The 24,991-nt window shown below is 39.5% G+C and overlaps 1 protein-coding gene across 4 annotated transcripts in view; it reads right to left on the reverse strand.

The window, feature by feature from the left end:
- EPB41L2 (erythrocyte membrane protein band 4.1 like 2) overlaps positions 1 to 24,991 on the reverse strand; it is a 209,237-nt gene that overhangs the window by 48,938 nt on the left and 135,308 nt on the right. For all 4 annotated transcript variants that reach the window (XM_068985484.1, XM_068985483.1, XM_068985485.1 and 1 more), the window contains exons 5-11: positions 19,994 to 20,036; positions 13,822 to 13,897; positions 11,752 to 11,970; positions 10,080 to 10,167; positions 5,792 to 5,944; positions 5,204 to 5,301; positions 491 to 663 (exon numbers count right to left, since the gene is read on the reverse strand). In XM_068985484.1, the coding sequence (XP_068841585.1) occupies positions 491 to 663; positions 5,204 to 5,301; positions 5,792 to 5,944; positions 10,080 to 10,167; positions 11,752 to 11,970; positions 13,822 to 13,897; positions 19,994 to 20,036 (850 nt within the window). The remainder of the gene's footprint in view (positions 1 to 490; positions 664 to 5,203; positions 5,302 to 5,791; positions 5,945 to 10,079; positions 10,168 to 11,751; positions 11,971 to 13,821; positions 13,898 to 19,993; positions 20,037 to 24,991) is intronic.

Here is a 24,991-nt window from a genome sequence, read left to right on the forward strand (position 1 = left end):
TTGTTAGAACACTACTTAAACTAATCCTTGAAGCTGTGAATGGTTTCCTATATGCTAGAATGTCTGTTAAGCTTTAATAAGAGTTTTTAAACCTAAAACTGTGATGATGCGATGAATGTTTTGCATTCCTCTGAATAAAGGGTCTATATATGCTGCTACACCAAAACCCCAAGTTTGCCATTAATTAATAAGTTCAAGAAATTTAATCACATAAAATACATCAGAAGTCTGTCCAACATCTAACATCTGTGAGTTTTGACAGTGCCAAGAAAATTTAGGTTCAGAATGACAACTTCAAAACACTACAAAATTATTTTCATATAAGTGTAATTAATAGTATTTCATTTAATCAGGAAAAAAAAATATCTAGAGGCTATCCCTCTAGGTATTTCTAGGGGCCTTGTTAATAACTAGTTCAATATTTTCTAATCCCATTGGATTAGAAAAAGATGACTGGAATCCAGAATCCTAATACAATAAATGTGTTTACCTCCATCTAGACTTCTGGAGACCCGTTTACTAGAAGTGCGTTCGAAGTGTGGCGCCGGCCGGTCAATCAGGCTGCTGGCCTGGCGGGTCTGCGCCTGTGTACGGCCACTGTAGCGGAATTTGGACCCTAAGGTCAAGAACTTGGCCTTTGGTGGCTGCTCTGGAGACACAAGCCTATGAAGGTGGGGAAGGGGAACAAAATTAGAATTCATGGATTTTTTTTAACTTTGAAACTATATATTTAATATCTCACTTCATTAAGTATGATTATTTGGTCCAAAAAATGCTGCTTAAACTAATAAAAGTGAACACTGTTTATAAACCTTCTTATATGCAGAGCTTTATGATCATGATAAGATGAATAAATCCTCATTCACGTATTCATGAGTAATATGTTTTCCTCAACCTGAGCAAAAACGCAGCTGTTCTTTGTGTGTACCAAAGGTTATTTATTTGTATTAACTTAAATCATTTATATAAACACATATGCCTGAATTCTTGCTCCTAGCCTGAAGTGCCAAGCAGCACTCCATTACCATTAGCAATTCTTAATATTTATGTCTATTTCTCTGGGAAAGAACATCTAACTCAAGAATCTGTTCCATCAAGTGATGCTCTCCCGTGAAGTGCACAGCAGATCCGCAGAGATGACTAACACTCTTTATTGGCAGCATGACTCTACTGCTTAAACCCCGGGTCCATAATGAATGAGGTAAAACTTTACTGATGTCAACTACTTCCAGACTTATGTGAAAACACATTTTTAGTAAATGAGCCAATCTTGTCTGGTATACAACTGAAACAATCTTGCTTTCATTGCCTGATGAAAAGCTGGCAAAGCATTTTAACAAAACGGATAATCCCAGAACTCTCAGAGGATATATTAAATAAGAAGACTTCAGTTGACAGTTTCAGAATATGGAGAACTCCACCAAAATTTTTCTTATTATTCTCCAGAGAAGCGTGATTTCTTAAAGGGTTCTTTACCATATCGAGTATGTCAGGCATTTCTGCTCAATATTTAGAAATTTTGTGCTTAACAAGCAATGAAGAGAGATTCAAGTCTAGGGTAAAGTCGCATATAGTAATTCAAGAGGTGGCTTCCCATCGATTCAGAATTCTCAATCATATTAACCCAGAAATACAACGTGTTAGAATGAAACTGATGAAAAAAGAACTGATACGAGTCTTGTCGTGGGGGGTGGCGAAATGTTTCTTGAGAACATTCATTTTATGCCAACAGATCTTCAAAGGAGACACAGATGATACTGCTGAGAAAGCAAAATCTGAAGACATCGGTGCCTCAAACTATACTTTGGAAAAAGCTCTATACCCTTAAATTAGAAAGCCAGAATGTTAAGACATTTAGACAGGAAATGAACTCTCATCTGTGCTCTGTATTCTCTTTCTCTACATGGAAGAAACTGAGCCGCGGAAAGCCTAAAACATGAGGACCAGGGGCAAAGTGAGAAAGGTGGTCATTTACCATGCACTGCCTTCTGATGGACTGAATATGGTAGGTTTTCCTACCTTGCAATCCACCTAACTATAGTCAAAGAATGCTATGTAAGAAAGCAGTTATGTATAGAGAAAAGGGTCATTGACAAGCTCATCGGTGCAGTAATTAACAAATGCTCATTCTCCTCGAAAAACAAGTTGACTAAATCGCATTTATTTTCATCATCTATTCATGAAGTATGCTCTGTAGGTACTGAGAGACCAGTACCTACAAAAAAAGAGACATTTCTAAAAAATAAAAAGAGACATTTCTAAAAAATATCTCAAATTTTGTTAAGCACAAAATTTCTAAATATTGAGGAGAAATGCCTGACACACTCGATATGGTAAAGAACCCTTTAAGAAATCACGCTTCTCTGGAGAATAATAAGAAAAATTTTGGTGGAGTTCTCCATATTCTGAAACTGTCAACTGAAGTCTTCTTATTTAATACATTTAATGCATTGATGACCCCGAAGGAAATACATCCTGCTCCACAAAAATTTTTAAACTAAAGACAATCAATGCTGGAGAGAATGTGGAAAAGCCAGGACCCCTGCATACTGTTGGTAGGAGTACAAAATGGTGCAGAAGCTGTGTAAGGCAGTTGGGAGGCTCCTTAAAAAAATTAAAAATAGAAATATCACATGATTCATCAATCCCATACATGAGTATTTTTCTAAAAGAACTGAACAGGATCTCAAAGAGGTATGAGCATTCCCATATTCAATATAGCAACGGTCACGATAAAATTAAGATGTGGAAACAACCTAACCATCCATTGATAAGTAAATGGATAAAGGAAATACAGGATACACATAAAATGGAACACTATTCATTCTTTAAAAAAAAAAGAAGGAAATTCTGCAATATGTGACAATAGGGATAGACCTTGAGAAAATTATGCTAAGGTGAAACAAGCCAGACACAGAAGACAAGTACTACATAATTCTGCCTATACAGGGTATCCAAAATAGTCTAATTCACAGACTCAAAGATTTGAATGGTGGTTCCCAGGGGGTGGGAGAGGGGGCAATGGGGAGTTGTTAATCACTAGAGAAAAACTTTCAACTAAATAGGATAACATTTGCTCAGTCATGTCCAACTCTTTGCAACCCCATGAACTATAGTCCATGGAATTCTCCAGGCCAGAATACTAGAGTGGGTAGCCTATCCTTCTCCAGTGGATCTGCCCGACCCAGGAATCGAACCAGGGTCTCCTGCACTGCAGGCCAATTCTTTAACAGCTGAATTACGAGGGAAGCCCCATTGTACCTACTGTCAGTAATAATACTTAAAATGTGTTAAGTGACCCTGCCACTACAAAATTATTTTAAAAGGAGAAAAAAAGACTAGAGGCAAAGAGGAGGGTGAGACTGGACTATCTGGCAGTCTCTGCAGATTCTCCTCTGTTGACTGTAACTCAACCACAGGCCACATCTTCCCAGAATGAGCAGCTCCATTTGAGCATTTTCTCTTATGTCCAGTTTGCAAAAAATATAAATCCAAGAAAAATATTTTAAACCTAAGAAATACAAGCTATATGTCATAATGCAAAATGGGGAAGTCATTAACCAGAGGATTTTTATTTTATGTCACATTGAGATAAAAGGGATTTCTTTCCCAACTAACTGACAGTGGTGACCAAATAAGCAAAGTATTAGCTTACAGATTAGTTTCCTGATCACAAAGAAATCTTCAAGCAATTAAGCTACAATTAAACAGAAACAGGCATCAAAACAAAACAAAAAGGGTTGAACACAAGCATTTATAAGTCTTCTCCAAAAGAATTTTTTGGTGACTTAAGTCAGGGTGGTAATGTGACTCCTCTGAAATGAGTGTATTAGAGCAGTCTTGAAAGTAGATAAACAGCACACTATGCTACCAAACTAAGAATAATGATAAGAGTGACAAACATTACATACCAGAAATGGTTCTAAGTTTGTTTCATGTGGGCTATACCGTTCACTTTTCAAAGCAACCCTATAATGTAGGTAGTATTAATTACTACCACCACATGAATGATGAAATGGAGACTCACAAAGGTTGAGTAACTTACCCACAGTCACACATCTAGGATGTGGAGGGACAGTATTAGACCTTAAGAGTACAGAGCAGAAACTTTAAAGATGAAGGGTCTAGTACACAGCTGTCTAGACTGCAGAGATAGGAAGCTGAAGCAAGGGAGAAAAGACCAGCACAGCACACTTCACTAAGAAAAGTGATGTTGAAAATCATGCCCACGAATAAAAGTATGACCAAAGACAGGATGAAAGCCACAGGAGGCTGCTAAGTCTAAGGAGATCTTCTAGTGTTTTTTTGTTTGTTTCTTTATTTTTAAGGGAACAAGACACGCACATACTTATTGTCCAAAAAAGATGTCAAAGGCACCCACTGAAGGGCATGATTTACAGAATGCAATCCTACATGAGGCATGGGATGAAGGCAAAGGAATGACTCCTCTTCCTTGAGACAAGAGAAGAATGAATGAAAGAGAGGGAAATGATGCTTAGTTATACACAAAAAGAGAAGATGCATGAAACCAGGAACACTCATGACCCACAGTGTCTACTATCAGCATACCCCATGATGGAGGGCATCTGAGCAGTGGGGCAGGGGGCCGAAGAAGACCATGCACATTTGTGATGGTGGCCCTCAGGATCCAACCAACGTAGGAAACGATCGCTCGGCAATAGCATCAATCCACAGAGCTGTGCGAGTGTGTCTATGAGAATAGTCATGCTATTGAAGGTACTGTGTGGCAGCACAGGTATAGAAATGATGAGATCAGGACACAGGATTAATCCAGAGCCAGGAGACTAGAGGCTGATGTGCAACAATGACCGGGGTTAAGGAGGTTAAAACACTCCTGACAAACTAGCAAAGGGGCAGGTCCAGAGCTGGTTTTGCTGGGGAAGAAGTGAAAGCAGAGGGAGCTGGTAAGAGCAATTAAGTGAAACCTAAGGTGAGTGACAGCGGAAGAACAGCCAAAGTGGGAGGGTAGAAGGAAGGGCAACTGGAGTTTTGGACCATGGCAGAAGGTCAGTTCTAGGCCATGAGGAGCATGGCCAGATGACAGAAACAGACACACAAATGGGGAGCTCGCAGAACCGTAAAGGTGTGGCTGTGTCTGCCACTCTATCCACGGCCACCGCCTCGGACCTCGAGGGTACCCAGAGCTGCTCACATGAATCTCAAGCTGTCTTCTCAAAATTACCTGTAGAAAGTATGATGTTCCACACACACCTTCCATAGCCTTTTTGCGGCCCGATGGTTTGGCAGCTTGAAGCCAATGGTGCTCTCGAACTGTTCCAGCTAGAATAAATCCATAAGACAAATCAGCATCAGCATGTTTCCTTAAGAACTGATACGAAGTTACTGAAAATCATAGGCTCAGATATCTCACTAAAAACTAATTGTTCCTCTTGAAAAAAAGGCAAATATCAACCACTGACTTAAACCAGCTATCCTTTAATGTCCGCTAAAATTCATCTTACCATCTGCCCATCCATGGATCTCACCCACTTAGCTGATTCAAAAGAAAAATGAATCCCCATGGTGCGGCAGGCACACAGTACTTTCTCTTTTCTGTGAAACTGTAGCTGATACTTGTTTTCTTACCAACAGGAATATATATGCAAGTTTATCATCAAAACCCTGACTTGATTTTTTTTTTAACCACAGAGGAATAAATAATAGTTCATTTTCTTAAATCTCAATGGAAAAGGATTCTGCTAGCTCACGGCCATAAAGAACATTGACAAAGCCCAGTTAGATATGCCCAGGGCTACATGACTTTGCTTACCTCTGCTGGCCTAACTTTAATGTAGAAGTTACTGCGCTTATAGGAGATTTTCAAGATTTTCGGCCAAGCAAAGCGATTGATTCTCAGCCTGTCTTTGTAGATGAGGAGTCCATTAGCACATACACCCAGCTTGATGTCCACGCCTTCTGAGTCCTGCCAAGAGAAAGCCATTTGACCACGATTAAAGCTGTGAAAGTTATACAGGTTGGAAAACCTACAATCCCCCTCAAACCATGATCAAGAATGCCAATTTAACGGGTCTGTATTTCAATTTCAGCAACAGAACACGTGTTAATAGCAGCAGTAAGACACATCACACGTCTTAAATCCAGATACTTCACTTGAGGGGCCAGATTTTAGGTATAGCAACATGACTCCAGGATGCAGTATTCTTCCAAAGGCCTAACTCATATGTTCTCGACCTTGGCTACAAAACCCAAAAGGGAGGAAACAGACCTTGATTTAGACATCCTGAAGCTAGGGAGATAAAACTTGTTTTGTGAGAGGCTATATCAGCTCCGGACAGTGTGTCAGCCTGCCCTAAGGTGCAGTCAGCCATTTTACTGTAGGCACATTTATCTCAGATGGACTATGCCAGCTAATGGCTGTTAAATAACGCCTATATTCTGCAAAACACTAACCTCTCAGACAGTTTCTATTCTAGGCTGACAGTGTTGAAATCTCTGAATTCTTTCAAGCAGTTTTCCAATAACTCTTAAGTGCTGACATCTAGTTCTCATTATAACATTCCTTCAGCTGGCATATTTCAAAGGATGGTAGACTATTCTTAAACTTATTAATACTGCTTTCTTCCCTCAGTGTTTTAATTTGAAAAAGATAACCATCTAGAATAATCTTCAGCCTGAAAGACATTTTTAAAAATCAAATAAATTTACAGACAAAAGTAAAAAAAAAAAATTGTCTCCTTACATTTCAAGCAGTGTTGGAAGATCTAATATATATAATACTCAAGGATCTTTAAGAGAAGAACTAGATCTCACTCAAGATATGAAAAATCATTCAGAGATATTCACATATTCAGAAATCATTAATAACATAAAAAATTCTCACAAAATATGCTAAAACAAACCTCATACAGTCTAGGTTCAAGTCAATAAAGGTGTAACATTTCAACTGTATTCGACTGAGAACAATTAAATGCAGAAGTACAGTACTCTGTGTGTGTGTGTGTGTGTGTGTGTGTGTGTGTGTGTGAGTTGCTCAGTCATGTCTGACTTTTTGTGACCCCGTGGACTGTAGCCTGCCAGAGTCCTCTGTCCATGGAATTCTCCAGGTAAGAATACTGGAGTGGGTAGCCATTCCCTTCTTCAGGGGATCTTTACGACTTAGGGATTGAATCACGCTGCAAGCAGATTCTTTACCCTCCGAGCCACCACAGAAGTCCACAGTGCTAGGTAGCTGATGCCAACTGTATTTACCACTGTGATATGTGAATAATTCATGTATATAAATAATATCACATTAAACCATCTGAACAAGTTTAAAAATCTCATCTATCAGGTGCTTTTATTCACCAATATCCAGACAGTCACAGTTCTCTCTAGGAACAGAGTGAAAACTGGAGCGAACCAGTCACAGGTACCCAAGCAACATGGCACAAGACACAGAAGATGCATTTGCTCAAAGTATCACTGACCAAGGCCACAGGGAGCAGGCCGGAAGATTGCCCAAGACAGCATGTTCTCTGCACGAAGAGGGAGGCAACCTTCATTTGAAACCTTCAACAAAGCCATCACTAGTGTGAGGTAATCTTTCAACAGGACACTGAAGCTATTTTATCTGACTTAAAAATAAACACAATCTGGATCCAAGTTAATCAGTTGATTTTCAATTGTTCCACACATTGTTTTAGAATTATCAGTATCCGTATGAATAGAAATTACAGATAAAGAAGCTGAAGGGAAAAAAGTCCTAGTTCTCCATGGTTGACTTCTGCCACTCAGCAACAAAGTCAATAAAATAAACTAATAAAAAGGGAGCACTTTCCTTCCTTCCTTCCATCCGCTGTGCTTACTGCCTCAGGAAGCCGGCCTATGAGGGACATCAACAGGATCCCACGCCCACCGACTTCCAGTGGGTTCAGCCAATGGGAAGTTCTCAGATAAGATCAGAGAGGAAGAAGTTGGAAAGGTCAGGGGTTTTAACACCCAGACTCCCTCCCTGTGTAGTCGCATCAGGGTGCCTCTGTCCTTGACAATCGCAGCTCCTGTCAAGCCCTGTTCATACAGATCTCTCCCCTGAGTTCTGACAGCTACTCTCTGCCTAACCAATCCACACCCAGAAGGTTAGGAGAGCTGCTGATAACAGCTCACAGGTATCATTCTACTCTTGTGGTTTCCGTCTGTCTTTGTCAAGAGCCCTTTTATTCAACATCGTCACCTTATCCTGACATAAGTGTGCCGTTAAAAACTCTTTTGACAGTAAAATATTAATTAAAAACTTTTAAACATGATCTCAAGGCAATGAAAAATGTATAAACACACAAAACTTTAAGCTACATGAAAAGTGTTTTTAAATTGCTACAGATTTTTTTCAATGAGCTACAAATATCTTGCTCATCAGGTATTATCTAACAAGTCCACTAGATGATATATTGAATAAATGCATGTTATTCTGACTTTTCTAAAGTGATCTACTCCTAACCACACAATAAGAACTGAAATTATAACAAAACCAGCAACTTTTTAACTTTTCTAACATCAGTTCAGTTCAGTTGCTCAGTCATGTCTGAATCTTTGAGACCCCATGGACTGCAGCACGCCAGGCTTCCCTGTCCATCACCAACTTCCAGTGCGTGCTCAAACTCATGTCCATCAAGTTGGTGATGCCATCCAGCCATCTCATCCTCTGACATCCCCTTCTCCATAACTTCAAAAACAAGAATCCTGAAACCTTCCAGGATTACCATCTAAAAACTGGTTTCTCACTAATGATCAACAAAAGCAGCAAATGGAAGATTCACATGTGGCAAGAGTAACAGGGTTTAGAGGAGACATGGATTTGGGGGGCCTTTAGGATACCAAATCTGCTCTTTCCTCCCTCCCTTAGTTCTGTGTGTCTGCTGACTCTGCCTGTCCCCATCATACAGAGAAATGAGCTACAAGACACTGAAGTGTGGAAAAGATCTGTTTCAACTCCTAGCAGGATGTGTCAGCAGACATCACACAGATGGGACTACTTTACACTATGTGGCTGCAGGCAACAAGCCAGTTAGTGTAACAAGCCATCTGCATTCTGTTTTATGTAGTTTTTGTGAAAATAAAAACATCCAAACCATAAATAAGATAGTATATGTGGAAGTGCTTTTAAAAATTAAGAGTATATAGCATTTAGCAGTTAAAAATGTACTGTCAGAGACTATTTACTAACATGGAGCAGTGTTTTCTAAGAGCAAGTTAAAAAAATTACAAAATAATACTCATAGTATAATCCCACTTTTAAAATGTGACATTGCTCAGATATTTTTAATAAAACAAGAAAATAAAAAAAAAATTAACAGTGCTTGTTTCTGCATAAACTGATTTCAGTCTTTTTATATTCTGTTCACCTCTATTTTCTGTGATGAATGTGTATTTCTCTCGTAATAACAAAAGACACAGAGGAAAAGGCAATTCTTTGCAAATATGAAGTACTATTAACACAAAAGGAAAAATTAATAATCTGAGGCCAAAAGAGAGAGGATATCTTTGAGTGAGGGGCTTTCCTAGAGATTTCTCAAATCCTGTAACTCCTATAACCTGCACTTTCTAACATGGAAGGATTGGCAGGGTGTTTTAAAAGCAGGTAACAATAGGTTCCTGTCTCATGTTGAGTTGACACAGGACATATTGCTCAAAACCAAATACATCTTTCACCTTATCTTTTGTAACCCCAACCCCACTCTCCATCCCGACTCTCCCTACTACCTGATCATGAAACCTAGGATCATTAAGTAGGAGATGTTTTTCAGACACGAGGCAGCACATGGCAGAGCAAAAGCTCAGAATAAAGACAGAATGGGGAGTAAAGAAGACTGATCAGGTGAGTCTTATAGTAAGTATATATGAAAAGGGATCAACTCATAACATTGAGAAAAGAAGGAAGAAAACGGGGGAGAATGAATGGTCCTGCCCCACAACCAGAAACCCCAAGGAACTATTACAGAGCCCCTCAGGTGAGGAGGATTAGCCTTTGCTAAAAATGAAGTAGGCTTGTTTAAAACCAAAGCCCTCTCAGAACTTTGGTCAATAGACCAGGAAGAGGCACCTCCCCATCACACTCCCAGTACCTTAGCATGATGCAGGTCAACGCCATACATGGAAAGCCTCTTGGCGTTTTCTAAGAACTGAGAATCAGCTTGTGCTGGAGATAAGCCCCTAAGGATCAAAAGAAACAACATTATCTTATTGGGGGATGCAAAGCAAATATAGCCAAAACAGGGAAAGGAGTACATAAGCTTAGAGTTTAGGATGAAGGGATTGGTCCAGCTAAATGTGCAGATAAGGAGGAAACAGGTAAGAAGGCTCAACCCTCAACCTCCAGCGATTCTTTCTTGTTGTTGTTCAGTCACCACGTTATGTCCAGCTCTTCAAGACCCCATGGACTGCAGTATGCCAGGCCTCCTTGCCCCTCATCATCTCCTGGAGTCTGCCCAAATTCATGTCCATTGCATTGGTGATGCCATCCAACCATCTCATCCTCTGTTGCCCCCTTCTCCTCCTGCCCTCAATCTTTCCCAGCATCAGGGTCTGTTCCAATGAGTTGGCTGTTCGCATTCTCAATAGGAACCTACTCATTGCAAAGAGGTGGCCCTCCACCCTTCACCCTTTTTATCTTAGAAAGTTGCTTTCATTTTTTTTCTACTAGGGAAAAAACCCCAGCTGTAATGGGTACAATATAAACTAACTTTAAAAATAAAAGAATATAAAGTCATTGTGTCTTTCTGAATAGACAAATTCTCTCCTAAATTTTATTTCACTAGGACTGATCATACTAAAGATCAGAAGTACCTGTACTTGATTTTATAGCTCACATACCCCAACTAAACAAATCTTAAGCTCCTAGAAAGCAGGCTTTCGTTAATCTTCATTTTCCCATGGCATTTCAGCACCTGGTATTTCAGTTTCAAATTATATGATACATGTCTACTGAACAAAATTGGAATAAAGTTAATAAGAAAATATTTAAAGCCAAATATTGCATTTATTTTTTTAAAGACAAGTCAGTGAAGGTGGTCTGTTAAAAGCCTCTAATCTCTGAAATTTCCTTTCAAGTCATTTCAATCAAATTTTTTGAAAAATTCAATTTTGCAATATGGGACAAGTTAGAACTTGGTCACTGGGAGTTTTAAAAACTTGTGCTTAAGAAAGCCATTTTTTTTCATACAGATGTAAACATTCTCAAAGTGTAACATGGTATTTAAGAAATTAATAATCCTCAGCTAAACCAAAGTCATCTTCTGTGGACAGAGAAACCAACTGCAGATTCATTCCTTTTGGGTCCATTGCCACTCACATTTCTGATTCAAATCCTGATGCTTCATTATCTCCTTGGCTTTCACAAATATGGTGATAAAAACAATTAAAAGGCAGAAGAGATGCATAATAAATGCCAAACAAGTACGTATGTTTGTGTCAAGGGTGTGTGTGTGCACACGCACACATGTATATGAAGGGACAGGACTGGGATAGGGCAAGATGTCACAGGGAAATGTATATTTTTCTAATAAATGAAAACAGTTAAACCCATGAGGACAGTTCCTCGTATTATAGTCATAAAGACAATGAAAGGCTATCTCAATGACTCAACTCAATTCAAGTTGTCTTGACCAGTCCTAGGTGAAGCTTCACAAGGGCAAACTGATCAGTCCTGTCAGCTATACTCAAATGTCTAGCCAGTGCTAAGGGAAGCCATTTGAACCCACCACGGCCACTGTCTCCCCAGTAAGCAGGTCTACAGACCTGTGGGTCTTATGCAGCTCTGCCACCTTCTCTTCCAGCTCTTTTGTCTGGGTGGGGGCAAACTGGAAGTCGCTGAGGTCATGACTGGCATGCTCTTCTGGGTCATAGTCCCCAAGTTCAGCCTGCAGCGTGTAAGATCCCAGGAGGGCGTGAGTCACAAAAGAGCAGGGCAAGCGACCTGAGGCAATGTCCTGCCGGAGCTGAAGGCACAAGAAGTATCTGTGAAGAACAGGGAAGAAAAAGTAGAGAGAACAATTAGTCAAGATTGTAACACTCATAATTCCGATATTCCTTTGAAAAGAAATACACAATATGGCACTCTTCAAATCCAGAGCAAAAAGTCTTCTGTAATAAGAAGCCCCTCTTCCTCCACAGATTCCTAATTTTGTGACTTATTTACAGAAACTGAATCAGGAGGGCAAAGTAACAGATGGAAATTCTGAACTGCTACTTTGGCAACAGTGTATTTTTACTATTACAATAAAGAGTTTTGTGACTGCGGGTAAAATTCTAATCACTTAGTCTCCTTGGATTTAAAACTAATCAAAATTAGCATGCCCTTCAAAAGTTGTAGAGATTAATAAAATTTAAGAAATAGCTGCAGTTTTTAAGCATTTGCAAGAAAAGCTAAGGTCACCCACCCTTTATTCTCTCTACCCTTTTCATACTAATTTCTTTTCCTGAGATCCTTTAATAATAATTACAAATTAGTCTATACCTGGAAGCCTTCCCCTGCCCATTTACCCCATCCAAAGAGGCAACTAATTCAGTTTACAGTAGAAAGGGCATGAGTTTGAGAGTCAGGCAGAGCTATTAATTTACATGCCTAAGACTAACTACTGGTCTGTAAAATGGGAAGAACGTCAATTTCCCTTTGAAGGTAAGGGCAAAAAATTGGATAATATAAATAAAACATATGGCATGGTACCTGGGAATCAGTAACTAGTAGCCATAATCATAATATTATATCATTCCAGGTTCCAAGTGGATTATTATACAGTTATGAAAAATACTGGCTTTTACTAAATAACACGCAGAAACACGTTCTTTATACTCTGTGAGGATCTGGGTTGGGGAGGGAGGGTATCTTCCTATCAACTCTGTGGTAACATTTTAAGACCCAATTTCTACTCTTAAATGTAACTACTTGCAAAGGTTATCATCAACCCCACCCAACAAAATGGCAGGATCCTCCCTCCTTCTTGAAGATGGTTGAGAGACTGCCATTCCTCAGGGCTGCCAGCTTCTTCCTGTGGATTCTTTTGCCTGGCATGAGTGTCACGGCCCTGCCCTCCTCTTGCCTCTACCCAATGCATTCAAACAGACAAGCCGCTTCTGGTCCAGGATTCTTGTTGAGTTGGAGAACATGGCCCAGTACATGGAATCAGCCATTCCCCATTCAGTTACACCTGTACTACACCCTAATCTCCTGTCAGGCAGGGCAAGGACTCTGTTTATCATTCCCATAATCCCATAGTAAACGAAGTACTTGTGCTCCTTAATTTTCTAGGAATGACAAGTGCTCCGTAATTTTCTTAAGGATGAAAGTCAGCTCACTATCACTGTCGGCATGGGGTTCAGGACAGGGTAGAGGGGGAAACTGGGCTGTCCAGGGAGGAGGGCGGGGTGGGGGGTGAGGTAAAAAAAATCATAGTTCAATAGAGTTCCAAAAATAAATTTTAAAAAGTTTTTCATTTTTTCGCTTTTGCATCACCTTTGTAACATAAGATGATTACACAGGCACACATGGGTTACACAATAAAAACCATCTTAGTATTAAAATTTGAAATATTAAGTACTAGTAATTTTTGACAGTATAACATAGGAAACAAAATGTTGCAATTTTTTAAAAATCCATTACTTGAATATAAGTGGGGAATTAAAGAAAAGTGAACAAAATTTTTGAAACTAGAAACATTTCAAAGTATTTTGGAATATTCACTTCCCAGGAAACTTCTAAAACTCAAGAATAAATATTTTTGTTTTAATGCTGAAATTACTACCATTCCCCCAGGGCACAGAAATGAGAGCTGTAAGTAAAGAATCATTTTTAATATAAACATAAAGTACCTGGTGATATCTTCAGTCAACTGAGAAGGATCAGGAGGATAAAACTTCACATTAAAGCTGAACAGCCAAGGAAGACCTGTGATTATTAAAGATTATGATTATTTATCTGACCAACACAATGACGATTTACAGATAAACCTTAAAGGTCAATCGGCGTTCATATAGTATAGATCAGTCCCAGCATAAATCAGTTTGGAGAATTTTGGTTTTTAATTTAAAGAAAATATCACTGACAAAGCAAAACTGAAGTAAAAAATAAAAATCATTTCCATAAATAACCCATCATTAAAGAATAATAAGGTTCATTTTTTTATAAATGTTCCCTGGTACCCTCACATGTGAGGTATCTTTACACGGTGAGCTAGAATGCAAAAATTTTAATATAACCTTCACATAATAGTTTAAGATCTGTTTTAACCACAGGATCTCTAGATGCCAAATCTCCACACTTAAAAACAAAAAGAAATCTAGGATTTCTACATTGTTGAGGTTTCAGATGATCAATGTAACCATTTGAGAAATGATTAATGGGCTATTTGAGAGAGTGATAAAACATCATAATACTTAAAGATAATAAAAATATTTCCCAGGTTTTATAAAGTAGGCTTAAAAATATGCATATATAACATATACTTTGCTGTAGTGTGCCTAAAGAGTAAATATAGTAAGCAACCATGTCATAATGACTAACAAAAGTTAAAACACTGCTATCTATATTACCACTTAACTAATGTTTGATTTATCATGCTTCAGATGGCTTTAAAAACAAATCAACAACAAACAGACACACACAACTCTGGGGATAGGGCAGGTATTATTTGCCAAAAGGGATCAAAATAATTGCAGTGGCCTGAATTTAGAGTTATACTCAAAGTTCATGGTATTTCCAAATAAAACCCCCCAAAAAGGTGTGTATCTGTGTGTTATTTCATACACTATTTGCAAGCTTTACAGTTGCTTTAACTTTGGACTTGAAGGAAAGTTCTCTTGCTCCAGGGGTCATTTTGTTCTTTTCTCACCATAGATACACTGATTTTTTTTCCCACTCAAAAGTCAATGAACCTATTTGCAGGGCAGGAACAGAGACTCAGACATAGAGAACAGACGTTACGGACACATGGAAAATGAGCAGGTGGGACAAACTGAAGAAACAGCACTGAGATACAGGTATTATCATGCGTATAACAGGTAGCTAATGGGAAACTGCTGTAGAGCACAAGGAGCTCAGCCTGGCGCTTCTGTGGCAACCTAGAGCGGCGGGAGGGGGTGGGAGGGAGGTTCACGAGGGAGGGACACGTGTGTACCTATGGCTGATTCATGTTGATGTACAGCAGAAACTAACACAACATTGTAAAGCAACTATCCTCCAATTAAAAATAAATTTTTAAAAAAGTCAATGAACAGTTATTGAATGCCTATTGAACACACACCACCATGTAGCACCCTTGCTGAGTTTGGGCTGAATACATCATTATTCTACTAATAAAGTCAATCCTACTGAATTTAAGGAACAGATTTTGCTTTCCTTTACACATTTAAAACATAAAAAAAGATATGGAACTATTCTGAGTATTAAGAAACATGCCATTTTTTGGCCAGCAGCACTAGGTTGGCCGTGATACATATGTACTTGTTTGAGGTCATTCTTAACCCATAATTAAGCAAAGTCATCACAGGATTATCATATCATTTTTTAATGGATCCTTATTTACTTGTCTTCTAGGTATTAACACTAGCACATGCTAATCTGGACAGACAACAGGAATAAGTTTCTAATAAAACATATTTCAGGATCTATTTTCAATTTTAAAGTTGATAAAATGCACCAATAATGCTAAATTTCTTATTTAGTTATATACTATTGATATTATCATTTCTACTTAGCTACATAAACTGTATGTCTAGCTATGGATTGTTTACATATTAATACAGGCAAGCCTAAGATACATACATATAGTCTTATGTATCTATATAGTCTTATTTGTGTACATTTGAGAAAATAAAGATTTTAAGGCAATTTTTACACAGGAACTGATAGGTTGTTGGTAGTTAGTGTTAGTTGCTCAGTTGTGTTCAACTCTTTGTGACCCCATGGGCTGTAGCCCCTAGACTCCTCTGGTCCATGGAATTCTCCAGGCAAGAATAATGGAGTGGGTTGCCATTTCCTTCTCCCGGGGATCTTCCCAACTCAGAGATCAAACTTGGGACTCCTGTATTGCAGGCTGATTCTTTACCATCACGTAACCCAAAGAAAGGCAATGCCAAAGAATGTTCAAACTACAGCACAATTGCACTCATCTCACACACTAGTGAAGTAATGCTAAAATTCTCCAAGCCAGTCTTCAACAGTACGTGAACCATGAACTTCTAGAAGTTCAAACTGGATTTAGAAAAGGCAAAGGAACCAGAGATCAAATTCCCAACATCTGCTGGATCATCGAAAAAGCAAGAGAGTTCCAGAAAAACATCTACTTCTGCTTTATTGACTATGCCATAGCCTTTGACTGTGTGGACCACAATAAACTCAGGAAAATTCTTCAAGAGATGGGAATACCAGACCACCTGACTGCCACCACCTGACCTGCCTCTTGAGAAATCTGTATGCAGGTCAGGAAGCAACAGCTAGAACTGGACATGGAACAACAGACTGGTTCCAAACAGGGAAATAAGTACGTCAAGGCTGTATATTGTCACCCTGCTTATTTAACTTCTATGCAGAGTACATCATGAGAAACACTGGAATGGATGAAGTACCAGCTGGAATCAAGATTGCCAGGAGAAATATCAATAACCTGAGATATGCAGATGATATCACCCTTATGGCAGAAAGCAAAGAACTAAAGAGCCTCTTAATGGAAGTGAAAAAGGAGAGTGAAAAAGTTGGCTCAAAACTAAACATTCAGAAAACTAAGACTACGGCATCTGGTCCCATCACTTCATGGCAAATCGATGGGGAAACAGTGACAGACTTTATTTTCTTGGGCTCCAAAATCACTGCAGATGGTGACTGCAGCCATGAAATTAAAAGAACTTTGCTCCTTGAAAGAAGAGCTACAACCAACCTAGATAGCCTATTAAAAAGCAGAGACATTGCTTTGCCAACAAAGCTATGGTTTTTCCAGTAGTCATGTATGGATGTGCGAGTTGGACTACAGAGAAAGATGAGCGCCAAAGAATTGATACTTTTGAACTGTGGTGTTGGAGAAGACTCTTAAGAGTCCCTTGGATTGCAAGGAGACCCAACCAGTCCATCCTAAAGGAAATCAGTCCTGAATATTCATTGGAAGGACTGATGCTGAAACTCCAATACTTTGGCCACCTGACGTGAAGAACTGACTCATTGGAAAAGATCCTGATGCTGGGAAAGATTGAAGATGGGAGGAGAAAGGGATGACAAAGGATGAGATGGTTGGATGGCATTACCGACTCAATGGATATGAGGTGAATAAACTCCAGGAGTTGGTAATAGACAGGGAGGCCTGGCATGCTGCAGTCCATGGGGTCGCAAATAATCGGACACAACTGAGCGACTGAACTGAATCGAACTCAAAAAAGATTAATGTTTACCTCTGTTAGTTGTCTCTTAACTGAATAAAAAATCATAGCAGAGACTGGCCTAAGATAGAATAAACAGTTCTTCTGTCCATTTGAACACAAGCAGAAAGAAAGAGGTAAAACTTCATTTCCTCAGCCTACTTTCATGCTCAGGACGGTACAGAATTTCATTCAGGAAACCAGCTCCAATAGTTTGGAAAAGCCAAATCCTATGTGTTACTATTATTCCTCTTGCTAAACCACAAGGGTAAGTTCTGAAATAACTCTTTAAAAGAAAAAAGAAAGGAAAAAAACCATCACAAATAATCAAAATGTAAGACTGTGATTCATAATCAGCAAGAAAGTCTTGCCCTCTGAAAGTTGGGACAGCTCCATGACTCTGAAATGAGTAGCACATAAAAATAATCCAACAAAAGCCAGAACAAACCATAGGAAACAAACTCACAAGAACATCAATCATGTTTCACAGGTTATTCTGTTCTGTCCATGGTCTGGGTCACTTGGCAGGTCTAGCTTCATAGAAGTCAAAAAACCAAGCACCTGTATCTTTTGTGAATTCATGAACTTTGCCGAGTTTTAACAACTGTAGAAAGGACTAGAAAAAGCTCCAAAGCTTTCTGGTACAGTTTCTTACATAATGTAAGCATAATGTATCTATGTCTAATTACTACTTTTCTTTATTCTCTCCCTTTTCTATTATGGACCAAACATAATTGGATAAAACATCAAGCTGATAAATGCAGGACAGAGGAATGGATGGAAAGCCAAGGGTGATAGTCAAAAGATGGGGTGACCCCAGATGACATTAAAAGCCCCACAGCCTGAGAAACCCATCAGGCCCTCGGTCCTGAGCAAATCAGGAAAGTTACTCTAACCAAAGATATTTTTAAAACATGAAAAGAAAGATGAGTATACAAGGAGAGGAAATGGGAAAAAAATAAATTATACACTCAGAGTGGAAACCGAGAGTACAAAAGGAAAGAAATGACAGGGAAAACTACCCAAACGATCAATAATTTGAGAGACAGAGAGAAAGGAATGAAGAAAACAAATGTGGAGAGTCAAAACTGAGACAGAAAGTAGATGGAAAGAAATAGAAGGGAAAAGCAGAGATGTGTTTCAGTGTTTTAATGCTGGGAAGAAACACGTAGGGAGTAACAGACAAGAAGGGAAAGGAAACCAACAGTACCGAGGGCGCCCTGCAGGCCAGCACCCAGGGAAGCAGCTTCTCCCTGGACGACTCTGGGGCCTACCATCCAGAGGGCTAGGAAGAAAGCTGTTGTCTTGGTTAAACATTCCAGCTGTTCATGGCTCCCTGCCTTTTCTGCTTCAGTCCTTCACAGACCCTGAAGTAAATGAAGCAACCAGATCCTCTATCAGAGATTCCTGTGTGGTGCTAATGATTCCTGACGCAGATAGCACGAAACCAGTCACGGGAGGGGACTGAAGCTGGTTAGAGAGAGACACACATCAGTCACTTAGGGAGACGACAGCACAAATGGGAAAATGGAAGACAGGGACAAGCAGGACCAAGAACAAACCCAGACTCAGCACAACAAGCGGTCCAAGGAGGAGAGAAGGCAAACACCTCAGACGGCTGGAAGGATGGCTCTGTATGATCTTCACCCCTCAACCCCTCACTCCAGGACATCCAGGAACAGGGTATCCACGTGCCTCTGGGGCCAGAGGTCGGCTTATCAATTACACTAACTTGCTGCTGCTGCTAAGTCACTTCAGTCATGTCCGACTCTGTGCGACCCCAGACCCCATAGATGGCAGCCCACCAGGCTCTTCTGTCCCTGGGATCCTCCAAGCAAGAACACTGGAGTGGGTTGCCATTTCCTTCTCCAATGCAGGCATGCATGCTAAGTTGCTTCAGTCGAGACAGACTCTGTACAACCCCATGGACAGCAGCCCACCAGGCTCCTCTGCCCATGGGATTCTCCAGGCAAAATATTGGAGTGGGTTGCCATTTCCATCTCCGAAACTAACTGGACACACTACCAAAATCAAGTAGACAAAGCAAGGGTAACATTAGGTACATTTTATATAAAAAGGGCAAGTTACAGAAGAGTGGCTTTCCATTGTTTTCCCCAGAAATAAAGAACAGGTATTGTTTCACAGTGGTAGACATTATGAGGAAATATTTAAGACTAGGGGTCTAGAACCTCTTGACCGGTAGAGGAGTCCCTAAACCATCACCAAAATAAATAGTCATAATTCTACAAAATATGAGTTTCAACTTGCCTGGCAAATCCCATGGACAGAGGAGCCTGGTAGGCTGCAGTAGAGTCGGACACGACTGAGCAACTTCCCTTTCACTGTTCACTTTCATGCCTTGGAGAAGGAAATGGCAACCCACTCCAGTGTTCTTGCCTGGAGGATCCCAGGGATGGGGGAGCCTGATGGGCTGCCGCCTATAGGGTCGCACAGAGTCAGACACGACTGAAGTGACTTAGCAGCAGCAGCAACTTGCTATATGATATGAAAGCAAACTAGAGTCTATCATTCTATCACTATCTTATTCTAGCTTACATTCCTATGAACTTTACTAAAGACAAAAATAGACATCAATATTAACTTAATAACTTCAAAAGTATGATGATCTAATACTCACTTCGCAGCTGTCTCTTTATTTCTTTTGCAGGATCTAGCCAGTTCTGCAAGGGGAGAAAAAAAGGTTACTTAACCCATAAGAAACAGTCTCCATAGTCCAAAATGAAACAGTTGACAGTTCACGTACTTATTTAAGTATAAACTTATTTTAACAAAGTCCTATGCTATTAGCATTCCACTAGGTTTAGTATTGATTTGTTTTTGAAAGTGTATGTGTGTGTTATAAATAAAATATTGAAACAATTTAAGGTGGATCTCTTGGGCTTCATTTTCTAGGATGTGAAATCAAAACCTACCCCAATGAGGAGACATAATATATCTACATATAGTCTTTATTTTGCAGTAAACAAACAGCAAACAGCGAGCAAACAGCCCCTGCAGACACTGAAATGATAGCTCAGTCAAGGACAATGATGAGCTCTTATTCATGAAGGGTAAAATGTGAACTGGAAACCACTGATTGAAAGCACATATACCCCAATCAAACACAGTCATCTCAACTCCTAGTGCCAACTCCTCCTTAGACTTTTGCTTCTCCCTGCCACTGTACAAGGCCATGGAGAAGCACTGTCAGACTGGAACTGGTATTTCCTGTCTGGTCTTCATGTAATATCTTTTAAAATCTTCATTCCAAGTTAAGAGTCACAATCATAAGGAACTTCTTTCTACTTCTCCTTTATTTCCACACTTGAAGAAAATTTAATAAGATTCCAGGAAAACATTGTAATAGCTTAAAGGCAAAAAAGACCAAATTTGAACTAGTAGGTTCAAATCATTTAAGGACATTAAATGTTTGTCTTTCAAATACACAGGTGAACGGTGTATTCAAAAAGAATTATATATACATATATACACACATACATATGTTTATATATGCTATATGTTTATTTTTTATGTCTCCTATTTTATCAAGTCATTATTAAAGTTTACTTTATCCTCACTAATAGAACAATTACGTTTTATGAGATATATTAAAATGATTCAAATAAGTGGCTTTACAAAAAAAATGTTTCATGCATTCTTAAAAGCATCTCAAATAATGTATTATAACCTTAGTGTTTTAAATATTAATAGAATTTTATTCGCATATATAAAGCAAACAGTTAAAACATTTATCATTACAGAGAACATTATAACCTACGATCTTAACAATACACTGAATGGGTACAACAGAACATCATCTTACACAGTATTAAGTAGTAGTAATAACAGGATGCTTTGAAAGCAAAAGCATGAGTCTTACTATGCCATTCAGGGCTTACACTTAGGGCAGCAAGGATCCAAGGTGTGCATGGCTCTGTTCAAACACTGGTTATATTCAACCCTCTCAACAAAGAGCTACCAGAGCTTGGGCTAAGTCTCACAGGACTGGTGGCCCAGCTGTGCGGCCCGCTGAAGTGAAGGGCCTGCGGGACCCCCTCATGGTACCTCCAGTGCTGTCTCAGGGAGCAGCTCTCATTCTGCCCGAGAAGACAGCCTGGCATTCAGCTTCCCAGCCCTGCAGCTGCTGTCCACTCAACAGCTGGCTCACAAATGGTGGGCTCTCATGAGGCACAAGAATGAGAAAACACATCACTCAGTCCCCAGCCCAGCCCGGGGAGCGGCTGGGGGAGAAGAGGGAAGGAGGCCGCAAAGTGTTGTGGCATTTCATCCAAGAAAGCAACCACCAGAGCGAGAAAAACTGAATCAGAGACAACTGGTGCCAAACTGAAAAGGAAAAATCCCTCAGAACACGAGCACAGAGAAAGAAGAGAAGGGGGAGGAAAAACGACTGGTCTCCCAGGCCTAAACAGACCCTTCCAAATCCCCAGCTTCACTGTGTGACAGTTGGCAGAGATGCCTCCCATGGAACAGAAAAAAAAAAAACAAACACCTCTGTTCTCAGAGGAAAATGGGGGAAGCAATACCATCTCCTGGGACTCCCAGGAGTAACCCTGTGCCCCAGCCATGTGGCACCATCCACTCCCACCTGAAGCACCAAAGCCATGGAGAAGTAACCTGACAGTTTCTGTACAGCATGAGGACAGTCAATACCAGCTCCACAGACCCAGGAGTATGGCTGACAAGTTTCAGCGCACCAGCCAGCCACCGTCAGACCGACTCACTCTTGGGCCACTTTCCACCACACTGTCAGGCACAATATTAAGGTCAAAGTGGCTTCTCTTTATTTCAGAGCCCATTCAGAGACTAAGTGGGCAGAGAGTTCCTCATGTGATCAAATAGGGACAGCAGAGTGGACTCCTTGCATCCACCAACCTGGTTTGCCCCTTGCTCACCATCAATTAACCATGACTACTTCCACACTGTGAACTCCACTCCCACAAGGAGTAAGGTCTCTGCAAGGCCAAGAGAGACCCCCCATTTCCTGTATCCTTCGCTTCCCTGGTGGCTCAGAGGTTAAAGCGTCTGCCTGCAATGCGGGAGACCTGGGTTCGATCCCTGGGTTGGGAAGATCCTCTGGAGAAGGAAATGGCAACCCACTCCAGTACTCTTGCCTGGAGAATCCCATGGACAGAAGAGCTTGGTGCGCTACAGTCCACGGGGTCGCAGAGTCGGACACGACTGAGCAACTTCACTTTCACTTTCTTTTCATAGGACTTGGCAGCTCCAGGCAACCAGTTTAAGTACTAAATTAATACATTATTGACCAGAGACGTATTAACGTCTTCTGTTACCTGAATGTTACTCACTGGAAACGGTTCACTATTTACTTACACAACAAATCGCTGGCCACCAGTGTTAAGTTTCTGCAAAAATCCCCCAGTCAATAATGAGCTAATACCTGTAGGTGAGTACCTGGCCTTTGTTGGCCTCCTCTTTCCTCATGCTATGGTCATCTTAAAAGACTACAGTTTATTTTTCTTAGGTTCATTTTTATTTGAATAATTAGCTTCAATGAGTCCTTCAATCATGATGACAGGGATATAATTTTACTGCCTAGAATCATGAGTTCATAAAAAACCAAAGTAAAAACAAAGTAAAAAACCCAAAAATGCCTTAACATGACTTATTCTCTGCATCATCAATTACAAGTAAATAGCAGACATAAAACTCTTTAACAAAGAAATAATAAATTCTCGGTTTTGATACTTGAGAAGTGCTGGGTAGATCAAGAAGCAGATGCAAAAAGATGGGAAAAGCCAGAGAAAGGAACGCACACACGTGCACACACCATGACCGACTACGGTGCACCATTTGCATTTTTCAAAGATTTGGCCGCCGCATGGGTTTTCAAATCAGAACTATGTAAAGCAAAATTCTGACCTCCCACCAACTCTGTGATCTTGGGCTTATTAGTCTTCTTCTTTAAGCCTCAATTTTCTAAACTTTAAGATGAAGATCACATCATCTACCTCTTGGGGTTCTTCTTTTCAAACATTCATTCAAATGTTTCCTGAAGAGTAAGGACACATGCAGAGACTTTATCCAATGCTTTTAACGTAGATGTTTTCTGGCAATGATAAAATCAAATTGGCCTATCACCTTTCTGTGTATATCCCTTTTCACGTAATTTTTTATTTCCAAAGGTGATGTATTATATATATTAAAGAAGTTAATATTTATCTGACTATTTCTACCCACAAAAAGTTAATAAATCAGACTCTGGATTAAAAAAATATAGTCTCTGCAGTCATGGTCCAGATGAGATAAAAAATCAGACCCCTCCCTCCTTAGAGAATCCTATCACAGGCTTCCAACAAAAGTAAATCAAAATTAAAATGTGGTCCTAGAATGTCTGTACTATTAAAATTACCTCAATGAAATCAAAAGTCTATGAATCAGGGGAAAAAGTGTTACATCTCTATCTTCATTAACCTTTAGCTGAAATTTGACATTACAGTCAGTTATGAATGTAGAGGGGAAAATTCTGGCTAATATCAGCAGTGTTCTTAGCTTTGTCACTCATAGGAATCAAAACTTTTTCCATAGCACATCAGAACACCTGCAGATCTTAAAATATCATTTATGCTAATTAATATTTTGAAATCACAGTAAGGGTTAAATATTGATGATGACTTCATCTCAATTTTTAAATTAATATGTTAGAATATTATTTACTGGTTTCCTTCATAGACCTGTTACTTTATTATAATCATATATTTCAAACTGCTCTGAGAAGCAGCCCATATACAATTTTACATAAAATTATTAATAGCTTAAATCATAAGTCTTACGATTGAAAGAGGCAGTAGACTGGAAAGAAATCCCAATTATTTGTCAATGTTAACCTCTCATTCAGTGTTTAAAACTTAAATTGTGAAACATGCTGAATTATGAGTAATGAATACCAAATATTTTGAAGTTGGCAATTAGCCCACTGAATAAAACTAATTCTTGAATACAAAAAGAAAAAAAAAAAAGCAGTACATAGAATTCACCAGACTATCAAAGGACTCTAACACACACAAAAATGTTAAAACAAAAACGTACCTTGGAAGGTTATAGAAAAAAAAATTTTTTTTTAACTAAGCAGCACATAGCTATACACGTTCTTTTCTTTCACACTTAAGTCCTTCTGCCACGTAATTAGGAGAAGCTCCTTAATCCTTGTTGTTGTTGTCGCTAAGCTATGTTTGACTCTTTTCAACCTCATGAACTGCAGCACAGCAGGCTTCCCTGTCCATCACTACCTCCCAGAGTTGGCTCAAATTCATGACCACTGAGTTGGTGATGCTATCCAACCATCTCATCCTCTGACATCCCTTTCTCCTTGCCTTCAATCTTTCCCTACTACTCTCTTATCCACTACAAATCTGAGGCTGTAGAACAGTTTTGATTAATACCAAGTCGTCTGTCATTTCCCTGTAAGATTTTCAATACTGAGTCTCAGAAAAGTGTTAAATAAAGTGATTCTCATTTATTTTCTAACAGAAACACCTAGATCCCAGAGTTAGAAGTGTTTCAAAATGGCTAGTCATGCCTTAAAAACTGGTGCTCGTCAATTCTGCCAGTGAGAGAGATTAAAGTTAACCCAACACACACTATATCACCAGATGGT

The sequence above is a fragment of the Capricornis sumatraensis genome, chromosome 13, assembly GCF_032405125.1.
Source record: "Capricornis sumatraensis isolate serow.1 chromosome 13, serow.2, whole genome shotgun sequence".
Lineage (NCBI taxonomy): Eukaryota > Metazoa > Chordata > Mammalia > Artiodactyla > Bovidae > Capricornis > Capricornis sumatraensis.